Consider the following 15,354-nt stretch of genomic DNA (forward strand, 5'->3'; position numbering starts at 1 on the left):
GTTGGCTTTTTCACCTTAAACCATCTATCTGCTAGCCTTTCACCTTTTCGATGGTGGCTACTATTTCCTACTAATCAGGATCTCTAGTTTGTTGTTGTTGTTTTTAAAGGCCTGTTGACTTCTAATCAATGTAGCTATTTAAATAAAATAGCTATGGAAAGAATTGTCTATAAATCTAGTGATTGGCAGCTCTCAGAAGTGCATCCCATGGCTCCCTTGTCCTGTCTGACAGCTGAGATGAACCCAAGGGTATGTTATACTGTAGCATGCAGACTAGAGGCTCTCTGCTCAGGGTGGTCAAAAACTATTGCTGGGAAAACTTTTCTAAAAGGAAAGCCGCCATTTTCCTTGAACAACAGGGATGCCCCTAAGTGAACACAGACCATCCTCTGGTTTTAGGGGAGCCTCGTTTTCCCCGTAATAATGAACTTTGAAAAACCTCTTGAATTTAAAGATAGCCAGTCCCTTGCCCAGCCAGTGTGGCTCTGTGGTTGAGCGTCGACCCATGCACCAAGAGGTCACTGGTTCGATTCCTGGTCAGGGAAGATGCCCAGGTTGTGGGCCAAATCTCTAGTGGGGGCGGGCATGCAAGAGGCAACCAGGCAATGGTCTCTCTCATTGATTTTTTTCTATCTCTCTCTCTCTAAAATCAATTAAAAATATTAAAAATAAATAAATAAGGATACCAAGTTCTTCTGCTTGTACGTCATAAGGCCCCACAGTGACCCCAAACTCTGCAAATATCCATCCAGCTCAGGCTGAAGGAGCTAAATGTGAGTCCTGAAGTTCTCGCAGAATCTCAGAAAGGAGCAGCCAGAATTCTCCAGAAGAAATGACTGAATGGTCATGGGCTTCGTACCTTCCACGAACCTCACCATCCCCAAGGAAGGGCGTTGCTCAACCAGGGTGCAGGGCTGTGATGTTAGACCAAGACTCAGCCCCTCAAACAGTGGTCTCCAAGGAATTAAGATCCCTCTCAACCTCTTGGTATGCCCAGGGTAGGGGTTCTTTCCAGAGGACATGGTCAGTGAGCAGGGCAATGCATAGAGTGGACAGTGACATTAAATTTCGAAGGACAGGGTGGCACAGAGCTCCTCAGGCTTAGAAGACAGAATGCCCCCAGAAGCTCTCCGAGCAGCCACCACCACAGGCCTGTCCACTGGGGTTGCAAACTGCGGGCTTCGTCCGTGTGAACCTCCTCGATATGTCCTGGGCTCCAGAGCCAAGGACTACGTCTCTCCACCTTGCCCTTGACCTGTTATCAGAGTCTGGCTCAGCTGGCCTGGCCAGTGAAAGCTCCTCACACCCTGTGACCTGAGTGTTGAGGATGGGATATTTGATGGGATAAACAAAGGACATCCAACCATAAAGGCATGATGAGGAGAGCTAGGGCTGCATCATGTGTGGCATTTGGGGCAACCAGGTCCTCCAATGCTCTCTGGGTGCCTTCTCCTGAGCAATTCAAGAGACCTCCCAGCTGCCTCTCCTGGACCAAAGGCTCAAAGGAAAAAGAGGGCAACAGGAAGCAGGTTTAGTTCTATTTACTTTGATGGCTTAAGCTTTGTCCCTTATAAACACAGCCTCTCTCTTTACCACATATCACACATGTGGCTTTGCTGCCTCTGCCTCTTGGGGAAGGATGGACAGAAATGTCCGGAGAAGAGAGAAACAGGAACCCCCTTCCAGGGCCAGCATGGAAGGAGGAGGGTTCCTAGGGCTCCCTCTACCTTCCAGCCCCCTCCCCACAGGGCGCCCCCTTGAGTGAGCTGGAGCATCACGCTTCTCAGAGAGTGCTCTGCTACCTCACGCCCAACCTTGAATCTAGATGGTGTCAGAAAACCTGTGGTCCAATTGGTGCTTCTGAAGCTTTCAAGGATGAATTAATTGCACAGCTGGTCATGGAAGAGCCTTTATGGAGTACTGCAGTGCCCAGGCCCGCAGGGTCATGGCCTGGGCCACGGGAAGGGACACAGAGGGAGGGGCTTTTTAGGAGCCAAAGGAGAAGGGAGTTTCCGTGTTTGATGACCAGGGAACTGAGCAGAGAAGGGCGTGGGTGTTTGACATCAGGAGACAATGTCAGACTCCAGCCTGCAGGGTGACGAGGAGCCAAGAGAAGGCCCTTTGCCCCAACAAGAGGGCAGCCAGGGAGAGGCTCCCCAGGGTTGCAGTGCCTGAGGATGAGGGGCCCTCTGGTGCAGCCCTGAAGCCCGCAGGAGTCTCATCCTGAGGCTCCACTTTGCCTCCGGATGACTCCAAGCAGGGCCCCCGAGGCGTAGGGACGATTTCTGGAATCCAGCCCGTTGTGTTTTCCACTATCTCCTGCAGGAGGAGGAAAACAATGGATGAAGGTAGAAACCTCACTTATCTCCAGTCTTGCAGCCTCACAGGCTAACTGGGAGGCTCCAACCCCACCCCAACCCAGAGCTGCACCCGCCCAACTTCCTGCTTTCCCAGCCTCTCTTCCTCTGATTCGGTATTCCTACCATTGTCATTCACCTTCCTCCTTCTTCTCCGTCCCTGGCTTCTCCCAACACCCCCCATCACCCCTCCATCCTTAACCCTGAGCGGGTGGTGTCTGCCAGGACACTCACGTCAATGGTCTTTATTAGCACGGTCTGCTGGGACTCCTTGCAGGCTTTCTCAGCCTTCTGGATGCTCTCCGGGGTCCACTCAACATTGTTCATGGCCATCACGCCCTCCATGGCACTGCATGGGTGAGGGCGAGAGCGGGGACAGAAAACAGTTTAAGGTCAACTTAACGCTTTGATAGAAACGTATATTAATATCCTCACCTTTGTGAGTGTCAGTTTCATGTTGGCATAAACTGTAAGGAATGTCTTACAAATCAATGAGACAGTTTGGCAGAAGGACACATCGCATCAGAACTCAGAGACGAGGATTTGTAAGAGTCAAAAGGAGAAACTTCTGACTCTTTAAAGAAGTGATTCTTAATCCGAGGGCCAGGAAGTCCAAGGAGGTTGGGGAAGCGACTTCAAGGAAACTGTGGGTGCCCTGAAATTGTATATGAAATGAGGTGCTTGCACAGATGTGCATTCTTAGAAAGGAGTCTCAGAGAGGACTCTTACCCCCAAATAATGAAGGGTCACTACCTGAAAGTAAAAACAGTCAGGCTAAATGAGGTAGTGCATGAGCAAAAGGCAGACTGGGAATTTGTACATAGATGACCTCACTTCTAGAGGTCACAATTGAGGGTCTTATCATCCAGGCCAACTCACTCTGATGCCTCCTCCCCAAGCGCATGGGCCACATAGATGATGTCAGAGTACCCCATGCAGCTGGAGATGTTGTTCCGGGGATAGTAGAAGAAGAAGACGAGGCACATCTCATTCATGGTGCTGGGACCCCCCTGGAAAAGAAGAGGGAGACAGATGGAGAGACAAAGACACAAAGGCACGCGGAGAGAACAGGGCAGGCAGAAATGGTTTAGGTGGTCATTCTACCAACGAAGCTGTTTCCCTTTCCCCTGAACCTCCAGCCAGCCCACTGCTCCTTATCTTCCAGGCCTCACTACACATCTTCCTTTCTCCTCCTCTGTTTCCGATGGCGGACAGCTATTGATGTTGTTTCCAAAGAAATGTCCACATATCTGCCCCACCCTCTATATATCCACTGCCACTGTCTTGGGTTGAGAAGGGGAGACAAAATACTGACTTTTTTTTTGGGAAAAAAAAAGCCTTTGGAGTTTCTCCAGAATTTTCCATCGGAATGCATCTAAAGCAGTACCCATTTAAACATGTCACCTGCTCTCATTGCTGTAGGAAGACTTAATGGTTTTCCCCTGTGAGTTCCCCTAGTACATTATCTCCATTCTCTAATGATGCATATCACTTTCCACCTCGTATTGGAATCATTTGAATAGCTGTTTTGTGCTTCCTCAATAGCAAATAACCCCTTTTATTATTTTAAATTACATTTATTGGGGTGACATTGGTTAATGTGTTCATATAGGTTGCAGGTGTGGATTGCTATGTTACAAGATCTGAATAGTGCCCTGTGTGCCCACCACCCAAAGTTAAATCATCTTCCATCACCATATATTAGCTACTCCTTTTAAATCTGACAAGCATGGGACCATTCCTGACACACAATATGGATGGGGTTTCTTGAGACCTTAACAATAAGAGCTGACTCTAGCTGAGCATCTGCCACAAGTCAGACAATGAGCTAGGTGGTTTACATGTGTTAATCAACTCTCACAGCACTTATGTGCTAGATAGTACTGTTGATTCTTTTATGAATTAGAAAAAAGAGACACAAAGAGATTGAATAACTTGTCTACAGTTAGAAAGCTACTAATGATTATGTTGGAATTTAAACCCAGGCAGTGAGGCCCCAAGTCCATGCTCTTAGTCATGATGACATGCTATCTTTCCGTGGATGATTTTAGTGGGTCATTGACAGAGAAAGATGTATCCATCTTGCAATCACTGGAGTGTGAGTACATGAGAAGCCCCGCGTGAATGGGCAATGCCATTGGAGAAAGGAGGGGATTCATCTGGAATAACCAAAGTCCCTTGATAGCCAAGACCAGGGATAGGGCTTTATGCTGAGGCTATTGTCCTGCTATATCTGGTGAGGAGACAGCTACTTACAAAAGTCAAGGTGTCTCGGTCCAGCGTCTGGTACTGACACTCTATCAGCAACTCATCTCCCTATTTAGAGAAAAGCACAAAGGCCGAAAATCAGACACAGAGGGACTGGACCAGTCTGAGACCTCTCCTGGCTAACAGTAATAAGCCCTGCGCCTGCCTGTCCCCAACCACAGCTGTGCGTCCCCAGGCTCCCACCGGCTTGATCTCCACCCGATGAGGTAAGTCACGCGTCTCCTGCAGATTGAAGTCGTACGAATCATCTTTACAGACTGTTCGAAGTTGTTTTCCATTTCTGGACAGAGGGAGAGGGAAGGGGCAGGAATTAGGAGAGGAGGAGGAAGTGGAGAGGGTGTCTATCAATTAAGAAGCTGTGTATGGGGTCCCTCTGTGGGTATAGATTGTCCATTAAACCAGAAAGCTCCTCCTTCCACAGTCTTCCTCCAGGTGCATCAGCTCTACGGAAAGTTCTGGCTCCTCCTGACTCCCAGCCTTATGCTGATGAATACATAACGTTTCTAAGATGTATTCCCACTTGCACAAGGGAAAGCTTCAAACCCACGTCTTCTTCCCTTACCTGTACTGCACGGCCTGCAGAGCCCGCCCAGCCAGGTGGGTGTGGAGCAGGTAGCCGTACACCTGTATGTCAGGCATGGGGGCCCCATTCATCTGTGGCAGGGAGGAGAGGCATCTGGTTGGCTAAGAACTCCCCATCTTGCCCCTTCCCTTGAATATTTGATACCTTCTCTCATAACTGATCTGAATCCCTTAGTTCTATCAGGCCCTCCTGGCCCCAATACCTGACCCATGCCCCCCATCTCTAAAGCCCTGACTCCTCCATCCCTTGCATAATCTAGGTGAGTGATTTTCCTGAGCACCAGGCTGTGACCCTTGTCCCAGTGTGGGGCTCGGGCTGTGCGCTCTGTGGAGCAGACCGGATCTGTGGTGGGGCAGCAGGACTCTCAGAGAGGGTGCCCCTCCCAGCCTCACCTCTTCAAACTTCTCTGTCTTACACAGCCCATAGGACAGGAAGGACTCGGCGCCCGGGGGGATGAAGTGGAAGGGGAACGTGAAGAAGCCCAGCTGCAGGACTCCCATGTCATATGTGCGCAGCTGTGCCGTGTAGTACACACGAATCCCCGAGGAGTCGTACACACCTGGGGCAGAAAGGCACAGTCACAGGAAAGCAGGTCTCACCGTGGGGAGGAAGAGGCCATGGAAAGCTGGGGGGGGAATGTGAGCGAGAGGAGTCAGCACGCATCCTGAGACACCTTCCCGACGCCTGCAGGCATCGGGCAGCTGCCCAGCTCTTGGTCCGTGAATACTCTCGATGCTCACCAGGAAGGTTGTGAAAATTGCTGTAATGAATCTCCAGTCGGATCCACTGGGGATCCAAGGGCGTCCCAATAGAGATGCCTACGTCATCTGGAAACTGGTAACTCTGTTGGAGGGAGGGACATGGGCAGCAAGCAGGGCTGGGAGCTAGGAGAAGGGACACATCCCAGACCTCCCCTTCTCCCAGCCTTCCGCCAGCCCAGCGATCCCAGTTCCCACAGCATGCACCCCTTAGCCACCTATCTCCTCATCACAGGACTCACTGTGCCCCCAACAGCCCAGCCCACGAGGACCTGGGAGCAGAGGTGGAAGGCGGGGTCGGCCCCATAGCAGTCACTAATGCCCGTGGGCAGAGCACTGGCATTGCCACAGGCGTACACGAGGATGTGATGCACCATCGTCTCGTTGTGGTACTCCAGCTTGGGCTCAAACTGGTTGGGGAGGAGGGCAGAGCAGTCAGCATCATCTACGTCAAGTTCTGTTCCTCACATTGGCCTTCCCCAAATAAAACTACACCTATTCTCTGCTTCTCTCTCTCTCTCCCATTTCTTTTCTGTTTTTCTTCCCCACACTGTTTCCCCCTCGACTCTGTCTGACTCCTCACTTGGCCCCCGCTTATCCCATGACTTCAGCCTTTCCCTTAATAACCTCATCAGTTCGTAATATCTGAGCATGTAACCGCTCCTTGTTGGATTCTCTCTCCAAAGAAACTATGGTTCCCAGACATTTGCCACTTATTATAAGATCATACTCTGATTTATTTGATCAACATTGGAGTCATCCAAATGTGAAATTAGGGGACCAAGTCTGAGTTCCCTTTAGCTCTTGGCCACGTCCCTCCCGGCCAACACCTCTTCCTGGGCTGAAAGCACAATTCTGGTGCCATGGTGGGGCTTATACTTTGTTCTTTGAAAACAACTTATTTCATGACCTTCATCAGAATCTCAGCTGCACTGTGGGGCTCCAATAAAATAGTGCTGGGAGCTATAGCCCTGGGCTCAGGACATCATGAAACTACCATGTCCACCAAACCTGGCCTGGCCCATGTTAGCCCCTCTGCATCCCTCCCACCAATCATCTGATTGACACCATCCCCTCCAAGTCCACGATGTCCAGTGAGCTGCTCAACTGCCGTGATGGTGTCCCGTTGTCTGGCGCGCCGTACCTTGTAGATGTGATGCTTCTTACTGACGATGGGGAGAGGGAGGAAGGTACAAGCATATGTGGTGTCTTCCTCTGGGATGAGGAACTGCAGAGACACAGAGGCTGGGCTAGGTGGGAGTGAGGACCCCAGAGAAGTGAGGACAAACACAGGTCAGGGAAGGGGGCTCAATTTAAGGGACTGAGGAACGTCAGAGAAACCTCAATTCTAGGAACGTAGGGAGCATTGTATGTTCAGAGGAGCATTGTACACTCATTGTGGACTGAGCGGGAAGATGGGAAGGGTGCTGGAGGAGGATGGGTGCGATTGAGGGCTCTTACGTCAGTGATCTCCAAGTCATGGATGATGGTGTCCTCGGGGACGTCGAGATCGTCTGGGTGGACTACTTGTAGCAGGAAGGTGGACTTGACAAAAGTACGCTCCTGATCCAGCTTCAGCGTGTCATTCAGGCCGTAGGCGGCCAGCACCCTCATGGTGTCACTCTGGGGGATTTATGGGGATGGAGGTGCTGTGCTCATGAGCAGCACATGGCACACACCCACACCCAGGGACTGACACAAGCCACTGCTCATGTCTACACAGTGGGGTGGAAAGGGCTTCAGGCTGGGGGTCAGAGCTAGTGAGGTTCTTGCTGGAAATGTCGAGCAAGCCACATCCCCTCTCTTATCCCCTCTCTATGCCTGTGTCCACATCTGGTAAATGATACTCCAAACTGCAGTGCAATTGGACAGGGTGCTACATGAGGAGAAGGCTGGGGAGAGTGGGGTGGGCAATGAATCAGTGGGAAGTTACCTTAGAGAGGGCTTGTGGAATTTAAGAGGGGGCACAACTGGGGTAGAGAGAGATAAAAGTCCTAGGAAATGCGACTAGCTACCTGAGAATCATGGGCAAGTGTGGGGGTGACCACACCGCCCCAGAAGCAAAAGCTTTGTGAGATCAAATGCTTTTCTCCCCTCCCTAATTTACCGTGATGTCTTGGTCATGAGGGTCACAGGAACGGAAGGGCCTGGAAAAGCGCATGGTGGTGTAGTCATCATCTTCTGTTAGCCCCAGCAGCTCAGCATCCTGACTCCCGTCCTCCTCCAGGGTATCTTCATCCACCAGGTGCTGATCCTGGGGTCCAGTGAAGGTCAAGGAGTAAAAACCAGGAACCCCAAGTGGACTTAGGAGCAGCTGGTGTCCCTTTAGCTCCCTCATGATGCTAGGTTAGCAGAACCCAGGGCTTCTGTATTAGGTACTTTGTTTCTAGGACAGAGCATGGCATCAAGGGTGGATCCTTGGGGCAGAGGGACAGACAGTATCTGATGGGAGTTTCACCACCTGACCTTGCTTGACTTCTGTTTCAAATCTGATTTCCATCAATCCTAATATTCCTGTATTCCTGACCCCTAAAAGCTCACTTACTCTCTACGCTATTCATTCTGTCCTGTGGCTCTTAACACTGACAGGTCCTTATATAAATGCAGTTCTGAGGGATGTGATTGGGAGATGGGTGAGCCACTTCATCTGTAAAGTGGGGTAATAATCGTGCACCTTGTGTGATGCTGTGAGGTTTGACATGCAAAGAATTCAGAGCAATGCCTGGTTACTCTAAAGTACTTAACAATTTTCAGTTATTAATGCTTCTGTGGCTGTTATTATTAGACTAGTTCATGCTATGGTCTACACCTGGTGGAACTTACAGGAAATTGAGGATGAAGACTGTCTCAAACAGCTGTGACTCTCCCCCAGTGACCTGCATTTAGTGGGCTGTTAGCAGGTATGTGGGCCAGGACCTTCTCAGTCCAGTGGTCCATTCCTTAGCACACAAGGGCATGTAGTCTGGGAGACATAGACTGAATCCCTTCAATGAACCATTTCTGTAGGGAGAGGTCAGCAGCCAGCTGGTGAATGTTCAGGTCATGTGCCTGCATATATTTGGAAAATGTGAATCCTTCCTGGACCCAGAGCCATCCTGAACCCCAGCCAGAGACCCTCATCCTTGGAAGAAAGTCACCCTCCGACTTACCGAGAAATAGACATTGCCGTCAGGCAAGACTCCTCCAACAACCAGATCACTTCCCACGATGGTGTAGCGATTTTTGACTCCCAAGCCCACCCAGCCAGCTGTTCGGACCTGGAGCTCAAAAGTGATCATCTCAGTCTCAAGGTCAAAGTCCCAGCGTAGGAACACGACATTAGAAGGATCCAGGAACCTGGAATAACGCAAGTGAGATGTGGGGCCCAGGCGGGTGCCTTGGGTGGGGGCAGCCAGGACCATAAGGAGGAGGAGCCTGAAGAGAAGAAGGCTGCAGGCCATGGCTCCTGGGGTCAGAAGTGTCTCTCCTGCAAATGAACACTCAAGAAGTATGGACTTTTATGTGCTCTTCCCATGCCAGGCACCGTGCCATAGGGGAGGGACAGACTGGGGCTCTCTTGATCTCATCATCCCCTGGCTCAGAATGGTGCCACTTACATAACCCTGCAGGCCAGGGTAAGGTGTCCAGAGAGGGTGCAGAACAGAGGCTCTTGCCCTGGACTGGGGACCTTGCATGAAATACGCAGGAGAAAAACTTTCAGACTCTTTCACCCCAACCCTATGCCAGTGTCCCGCCCATGAGAACCTTAAAGAATCAAGGGGGTTTAACTCCTCCTTCCCCTCTACTCCCCTCTCCCTCCCTACGTCCCTCCCTCCCCTCCATCCCTGGATCCTAGGCTGTCCTCACTGAGCTCTTCTTCTCTGGCACCTGTGCCCCACCCATTTCCATTGTGTCTGTGTCTAGGCCTGGGCATGAGCAGGGGTGTGGTGGGAGTGCCTGTGACCTGCCTTTCCGCCTCCCAGCCCAGCAGGAAGGAGCCATGCAGGGCGGGGGTTAGGGGAAGGCTGTGATTTCCATCTGGAGGAGTCTTTGCTCTAATCCAGGGAAGGACACATAGAGGTGAAGGAGCCACAATCAGCTTGCGGGTGGGGGAGTCTGGGCAGCTTGAGTTTCAGCACATTCCTGGGGAGGAGCGAGGAGGAGTTGGTGAGGGGAAGAAGAGAGAATGGGAAAACCATGCACTTGCCTTTGAGAGGCTTTGGCTTTTTCCTTCCTCCCACGACCTGCTTTTAGAGAAGTCACGGACTTTCACTGGAGGCCTGGCCCAGTGTCCCTGCAGGCCAGCACCTTGGTATTATGTAAGTAGAAAAAGGTCAGAAGGAATGTTAGCGTATTAAAACACAAGAGTAAAAAGGGAAACTAGATCCCCTAAATTTTCCAAAAATTTCAATCCCCTTCACTTCGAGAGGAAACAGCAACACCACGAGTGACATGAGTCGTGCATATGCCTGGTCACCATCCAGGCGGAGCTGACACAGGACCCAGGGTCCTGCCTCCTGGCCTCTGCTCTGCCCAGCACTCCCTTAGGTCACAGACACCCACAGGGCACCAGCCTCCCCCCCCCCCCCCCCATGCATTTCCATCATGGCTTGTCCTGGATGGAGTTGGTGTCATTGCTGACAGTTTCTTGGGGAGGGGACTAAAGTCTCCCCCTAACTCCAAAGTTCTTTCCTCCCAAGGCCGGACACAGCTGATCTGAAGCTGGAAAACACCTCATTGACACCCCAGTGTCCTTCCTCCATTAGATAATGAAGAGGCACAGAAAACTTAACAAGGACACGTGTCTGGAGAGCCTCTCCCAGCAGAGAAACTGGACCACGCGTCTGTCCACAGGAATTCAGCTCCGATGGGGGTGGACAGGAGCTAGAGCACCTGCTTATTCAGAGTGTTCATATTCTTCTTATTGTCGACTGAGTTCTTCGAAGCTGTTGAGGTTGCTTGCAGCTGCTATGAGCGCCCGAGTAGTAGTTGGGGTGTATGGGGGGAAAAACACATTATCTAGGGGGGCAACCATAATGCCCAACTCTGACCACGGGAGGAGGTAGGGAGCTAGGCAGCTATCTGGAAGGAAAGAGGCTTACCTTGGCCCTGGACAGGAGCCTGGCCAAGACCAGAGGAGGAGCCTGGGGAGGCAATGACCTTGAGGAGCAGGAATTCAGGGAGGAGATAACTTGAGTGTCAGAGACACTCTGATCCCAATCTCATTTGGGGATTAAGGCAAAGGGAGAGGGCAACAAGGAGACAGGACAGCCAGCCCTGTAAACTGAGATGTGCCCAGGATCCCTTATCCTGCCATCTGTCCAGCCTGGTCTCAGCGCTGGCCGGGGGAGGAGGCAGGGACACAGGACAGAGCTGGAGTCAGCCGCTGCACTTCAGAGAGTCTGCTTGTGGACCCTGGCTGGCTTCCCACGGGGCCTTTCTCTCTGTCCTCCTTGGTTCCCCGCCCCCTCTCCTGTCATCTGATCCCCAGAGTGACCCTCCCTACAGCAAAGCTCAGCACTGACTGCCCATGATGTCCTGGGGTGAGCACACAGCACTTTGGGGGCCTGCATTTTCCCGGGATTCAGGGCGTGTGGTTTGGGCCCTGCTTCCCGGAGCTTCACCCCTCCCCCTCTCTGGGCGACGAGGTGGGAACAGGTAAAAGTGAATCCGCTGGTTACTTAGAAAGTAGTGCAGCTGACATTTTGTGCACAGTTAGATGGAGCAGTTTTGAAGTAGGGTGATACGAAAAATATCAGTGAAGTCACTTTATACACAAAATTGTACATAACCAAACTCTGTATATTTTTTCCTTTTTTGAATTCAAGAAACACGATTTCAAAGTTAGGGAGCCCAGTGAATTATAAACTGTATTATGCTGCCACCAAATGGATCCTTTGTCAAAATCATGGGAACTCTATTGTTGTATGTATGAAAACTTCCAAAGATTAAAAACAAAACAAAACAGTGAGCCCTGGCCGGTGTGGCTCAGGTGGTTGGGCACCTTTCACGCACCGGAAGGTCGCTGGTTCCATTCTAGGTCAGGGCCTGTGCCTGGGTTGCAGGCTCCATCCTCGGTAGGGGGCCTGCAGGAGGCAGCTGACCCATAGTCCATTCTCCAGTCAATGTTTCTCTTTTTCTCTCCCTCTCCCTTCCTCTCTCTCTAAAAATCCATAAAAATATTTTATTAAAAATAGTGAATGTGGGAGATATAAATGACCAGGCTGCTGGGCTCTGATGTGGGGACTCTCCCGGGACATGGACCTGCAGCCTTGCCCTCCTCCAACCCCCTCCTTCATTTATGTGTGTCTGCGATGGGCACACAGCCGCTTGGAACACCAACTTGAATACTGTGCAGTTTCAAGTCTTGAAACAGCCGAGCTCAGTTACTAACCCATCTGTGTCTCCAGACTGTTGTCCGTAAAATCCTGAGGTTGGAGAGGTGATAGACGTGGGGCCTTATCTTATTTATTTATTTTTAATTTTTTCTTCTTTTATTGATTTCAGAGAGAGGGGAAGGGAGAGGGAGAGAGGGACAGAAACATTGATGAGAGAGAACATTGATTGACCACCTCCTATATGCCCCCCACTGGGGATCTGGCCCACAACCTGGGCATGTGCCCTGACTGGGAATCAAACTGGTGACCTCTTGGTGCATGGGTCGAGGCTGAGCCACTGAGCCACACCAGCCAGGCAAGTCTAACTCAGTTTAGAACAGAAACATGCCTGGGCTGGAAAATTTAAATAAACAAACAAACAAACAAACAAACAAACAAACAAACAAACGGAGTTAGGCTCACCTTCTTTGGCATTTGTATTTCAAGGAGACGGTTGCCAGTCTTTGAGAGAGGCACCCCTGGCTCTTAACCCTGGCAAGAGTGGTTTAGCTTTTGAAAAGATTTACATGCGTTTCAGAGACAGAGAAAGAACTTACATGCTCTCCAAAGTCAACGCTCTCAGAGGGTGGAGAGGAGGGAAGTCTCTTCTCTTATTTGTAACGGGGAGAATCATGCCTCTGGTGGTGAGTGTGTGTTCGCCCTCACAGAGGGCACCGCAGGTCACCGGAGACGAGTGTCAGCTGTCTAAGGCCCAGGTGGCCCGGTAGCAGCCTCTGCACATGGGGAAGCACGAGAGGTCTTTGATCTGGAGGTCTGTCAGTTGGCTGCACTGAGCTGTTTTAGTCCCCGGGGAAGATGTGAGGCACGTGCACAAGCACTGTTCTCGGAAACTCTGGGACACAGTTGAGGGGCGCGGTGGGGAGTGTGTGTGTGTGTGTGTGGGGGGGGGGGAGTCGAGGTTGGTGCCCAGGAAATAGGAAACGCTCTCCAGTTGAGGTGAGAGCCACAGTGAGAAGATGAGACAAGACGTTGGTTGTGTTTCCTGGAACAGCCACTCCCTTTTGAGTTTTGAGTTTCAGGCCCAGAGAGTGTCAGCCACTAATTGCCACCGTGCTGGCCAGGGTCCTGCTCTCCTGCCTGCTGGCCCTGCCCCTCGGCCCCTGACCCCCTGCCCTGCTGGAGAGGACCTGGACGGGCCAGGGAATGGCAGCACTTCCCATTCTGTGGGGCTGGGTGCTCATGGCTGCCGTGCGGACAGGTCAGATGCCAGGCAGGGAAAGCCGCTCAGTGGGTCGAAGGAGGGAAGGGGGGTCCGGGGCGCTGGGGCACCAGGAGGCACAGCTTTGCTCAGCCCTCCCAGGCATGGCCTCTTGACCTGAGAAATTATCCTTTCTATTCCCAGCTGTCTCCTCTCGGCACCACTCATGGGACCCCCTCTTTAGGATTTGGCTGCCCTCGTTATTTCTGGGGGTGACCTCCACCCCGGTACCTCCAGCCTGGCCTGCCTGTGTATTTCAGGTGCCTCTGAGAGCTTGGTGGAGCAAAGGCCCAGGTGGGCCCTGGTACGTCGCGGACAGGCTGAAACCCTGTACTGCTTCCTGAGAGATGCCCAGTACCCCTGGATGAGCTGGTACCAACAGGATCTCCAGGGACAACTCCAGGTTCTGGCCAGTCTGCGGTCTTCTGGGGACAAGGAGGCCAAATCTCTTCCCGGTGCAGATTACCAGGCTGTGCGGGTCAATGACAAGGAGCTGAAGCTGCAGGTGGCCAATGTGACCCAGAGCAGGACCCTGTACTGCACCTGCAGCAAAGACACAGTGAGACATTCTCCTTGGACGAGTGAACAAAAACCACCCCTGGTTCCCACAGACCCACGTCCCTCCCACTCTGCCCTGACAGCACCCCAAGCCTGCTCGTCCCCGCCCCAGATCCTCCCTTCTGGCCTCTTCACTGCAAATGAACTCTGACGTCATAGCACAGCCACGGACCACAGGCTCTGGGCCACCTGCAGACCTTAGCTCTGCCACCTGTGAGCTGTGGGGGAGACGGTGTCTCCCTGGAACTTAGTTTCTGTGTCAGTAAAATGACTACCCAGCTCAGAGGACCCCTGCGAAGACTCAACATCCCAGGTCAGGTGAAGCCTTGAGTGCAGGACACAGGCACACAGGACACAACTAGCATAAGCTCTTGTCCACACGGACAGAAAACACATACTGCATGTGAATACCAGTCTCCATGCCCACAGGGCACTGGGCAGAAACCGGGAGGAATCCTGGGAGCTCAGAAAGGGGGAGGATGAATGTCTCCATCTGTGGTCCCAGCTCATACCCCTAGAAGAAATAAACAGCCACTTTTCCAGTTAGATCCCCATTTTCAGTGCTCACTGAAGGGGTTAGTAATGTTTTAAAGGGTAAGGGTAAAAGCTTGCAAAGGTGAAAACTGTGAAAAATTGTGTTGCTTGCATGACCTTTGCTCAGCCTTCTATTGAGTATGGATAAGGATTACAGTGATACCTCGGTTCTCGAACATAATTCGTTCCAGGAGGACGGTCGAGAACCAAATTGTTCGAGAACCGAAGCAATGAAACCCAATAGGAAATAATGGAAACTGGATTAATTCGTTCCAAGCCCCAGAAAATGCCTATTTACTGGCCTAATTTGTATATAATATGTAGAAAAACATAAGTCTCAACAAGAAATAAAAGTGTACAGTATGTCTAAGGGTTAAATTCAGTGTAAAGCGTGACTCTCTCCACAAAGCGTGACTCTCTCTCTGCACTCACACTGATGACGCAAGCAAGGCGCGCTGGGCCGAATGAACGCCATTCGGCTCAACTCGGCTCATCTCGGAAGTTCGAGTTCCAAATATTTGTTCGGATTCCAAGACAAAAGTTTCTCGAATCTCCTGGTCAAATACCGATTTGGTCGAAATCCGAGGTGTTCGAGAACCGAGGTATCACTGTATTTGGTTATCCGCAAGACAATCTGGACGAGATACCAGACCAGTCCAACTGCAAAGTGGACCGTGGGCCAGGCAGAGTATGTCAGCAGGAACTGCTGGAAGATAAAAGT

At 51.4% G+C, this 15,354-nt stretch overlaps 1 protein-coding gene and 1 gene segment (V, D, J or C); one reads left to right on the forward strand and one right to left on the reverse strand.

Annotated features, from left to right (window-relative positions):
- Nucleotides 1-1,896: 1,896 nt before the first annotated feature.
- LOC118620422 (putative DBH-like monooxygenase protein 2) lies at nucleotides 1,897-9,493 on the reverse strand. The gene is made up of 13 exons (XM_036247503.1): nucleotides 9,116-9,493; nucleotides 8,074-8,220; nucleotides 7,428-7,589; nucleotides 7,111-7,194; nucleotides 6,209-6,376; nucleotides 5,949-6,051; nucleotides 5,601-5,767; nucleotides 5,188-5,279; nucleotides 4,809-4,905; nucleotides 4,614-4,673; nucleotides 3,237-3,367; nucleotides 2,592-2,706; nucleotides 1,897-2,319 (listed from the first exon to the last, which is right to left on the reverse strand). The coding sequence occupies exons 1-13, from the start codon at nucleotides 9,404-9,406 to the stop codon at nucleotides 2,077-2,079; spliced, it is 1,860 nt and encodes a 619-aa protein (XP_036103396.1). The 5' UTR covers nucleotides 9,407-9,493; the 3' UTR covers nucleotides 1,897-2,076.
- Nucleotides 9,494-13,329: 3,836 nt separating this feature from the next.
- Nucleotides 13,330-14,250, forward strand: LOC118619712. The segment is given in 2 exon segments: nucleotides 13,330-13,541; nucleotides 13,802-14,250. Coding segments are annotated over 2 exon segments (504 nt in total).
- The last annotated feature ends 1,104 nt before the right edge of the window (nucleotides 14,251-15,354 follow it).

This window comes from Molossus molossus, unplaced genomic scaffold, assembly GCF_014108415.1.
Source record: "Molossus molossus isolate mMolMol1 unplaced genomic scaffold, mMolMol1.p scaffold_m16_p_7, whole genome shotgun sequence".
Taxonomy (NCBI): Eukaryota; Metazoa; Chordata; class Mammalia; order Chiroptera; family Molossidae; genus Molossus; species Molossus molossus.

Bases quoted from the DNA above. Each gene is read 5' to 3' on its own strand.
- LOC118620422 (XM_036247503.1), bottom strand. From the start codon at position 9,406: ATGGCCTGCAGCCTTCTTCTCTTCAGGCTCCTCCTCCTTATGGTCCTG. The intron at 4,906-5,187 runs GTAAGGGAAGAA...CCCTCTGTCCAG, and splicing joins CTGCAGGCCGTGCAGTACAG to AAATGGAAAACAACTTCGAA. The intron at 4,674-4,808 runs GTGGGAGCCTGG...TTCTCTAAATAG, and splicing joins ATCGGGTGGAGATCAAGCCG to GGAGATGAGTTGCTGATAGA.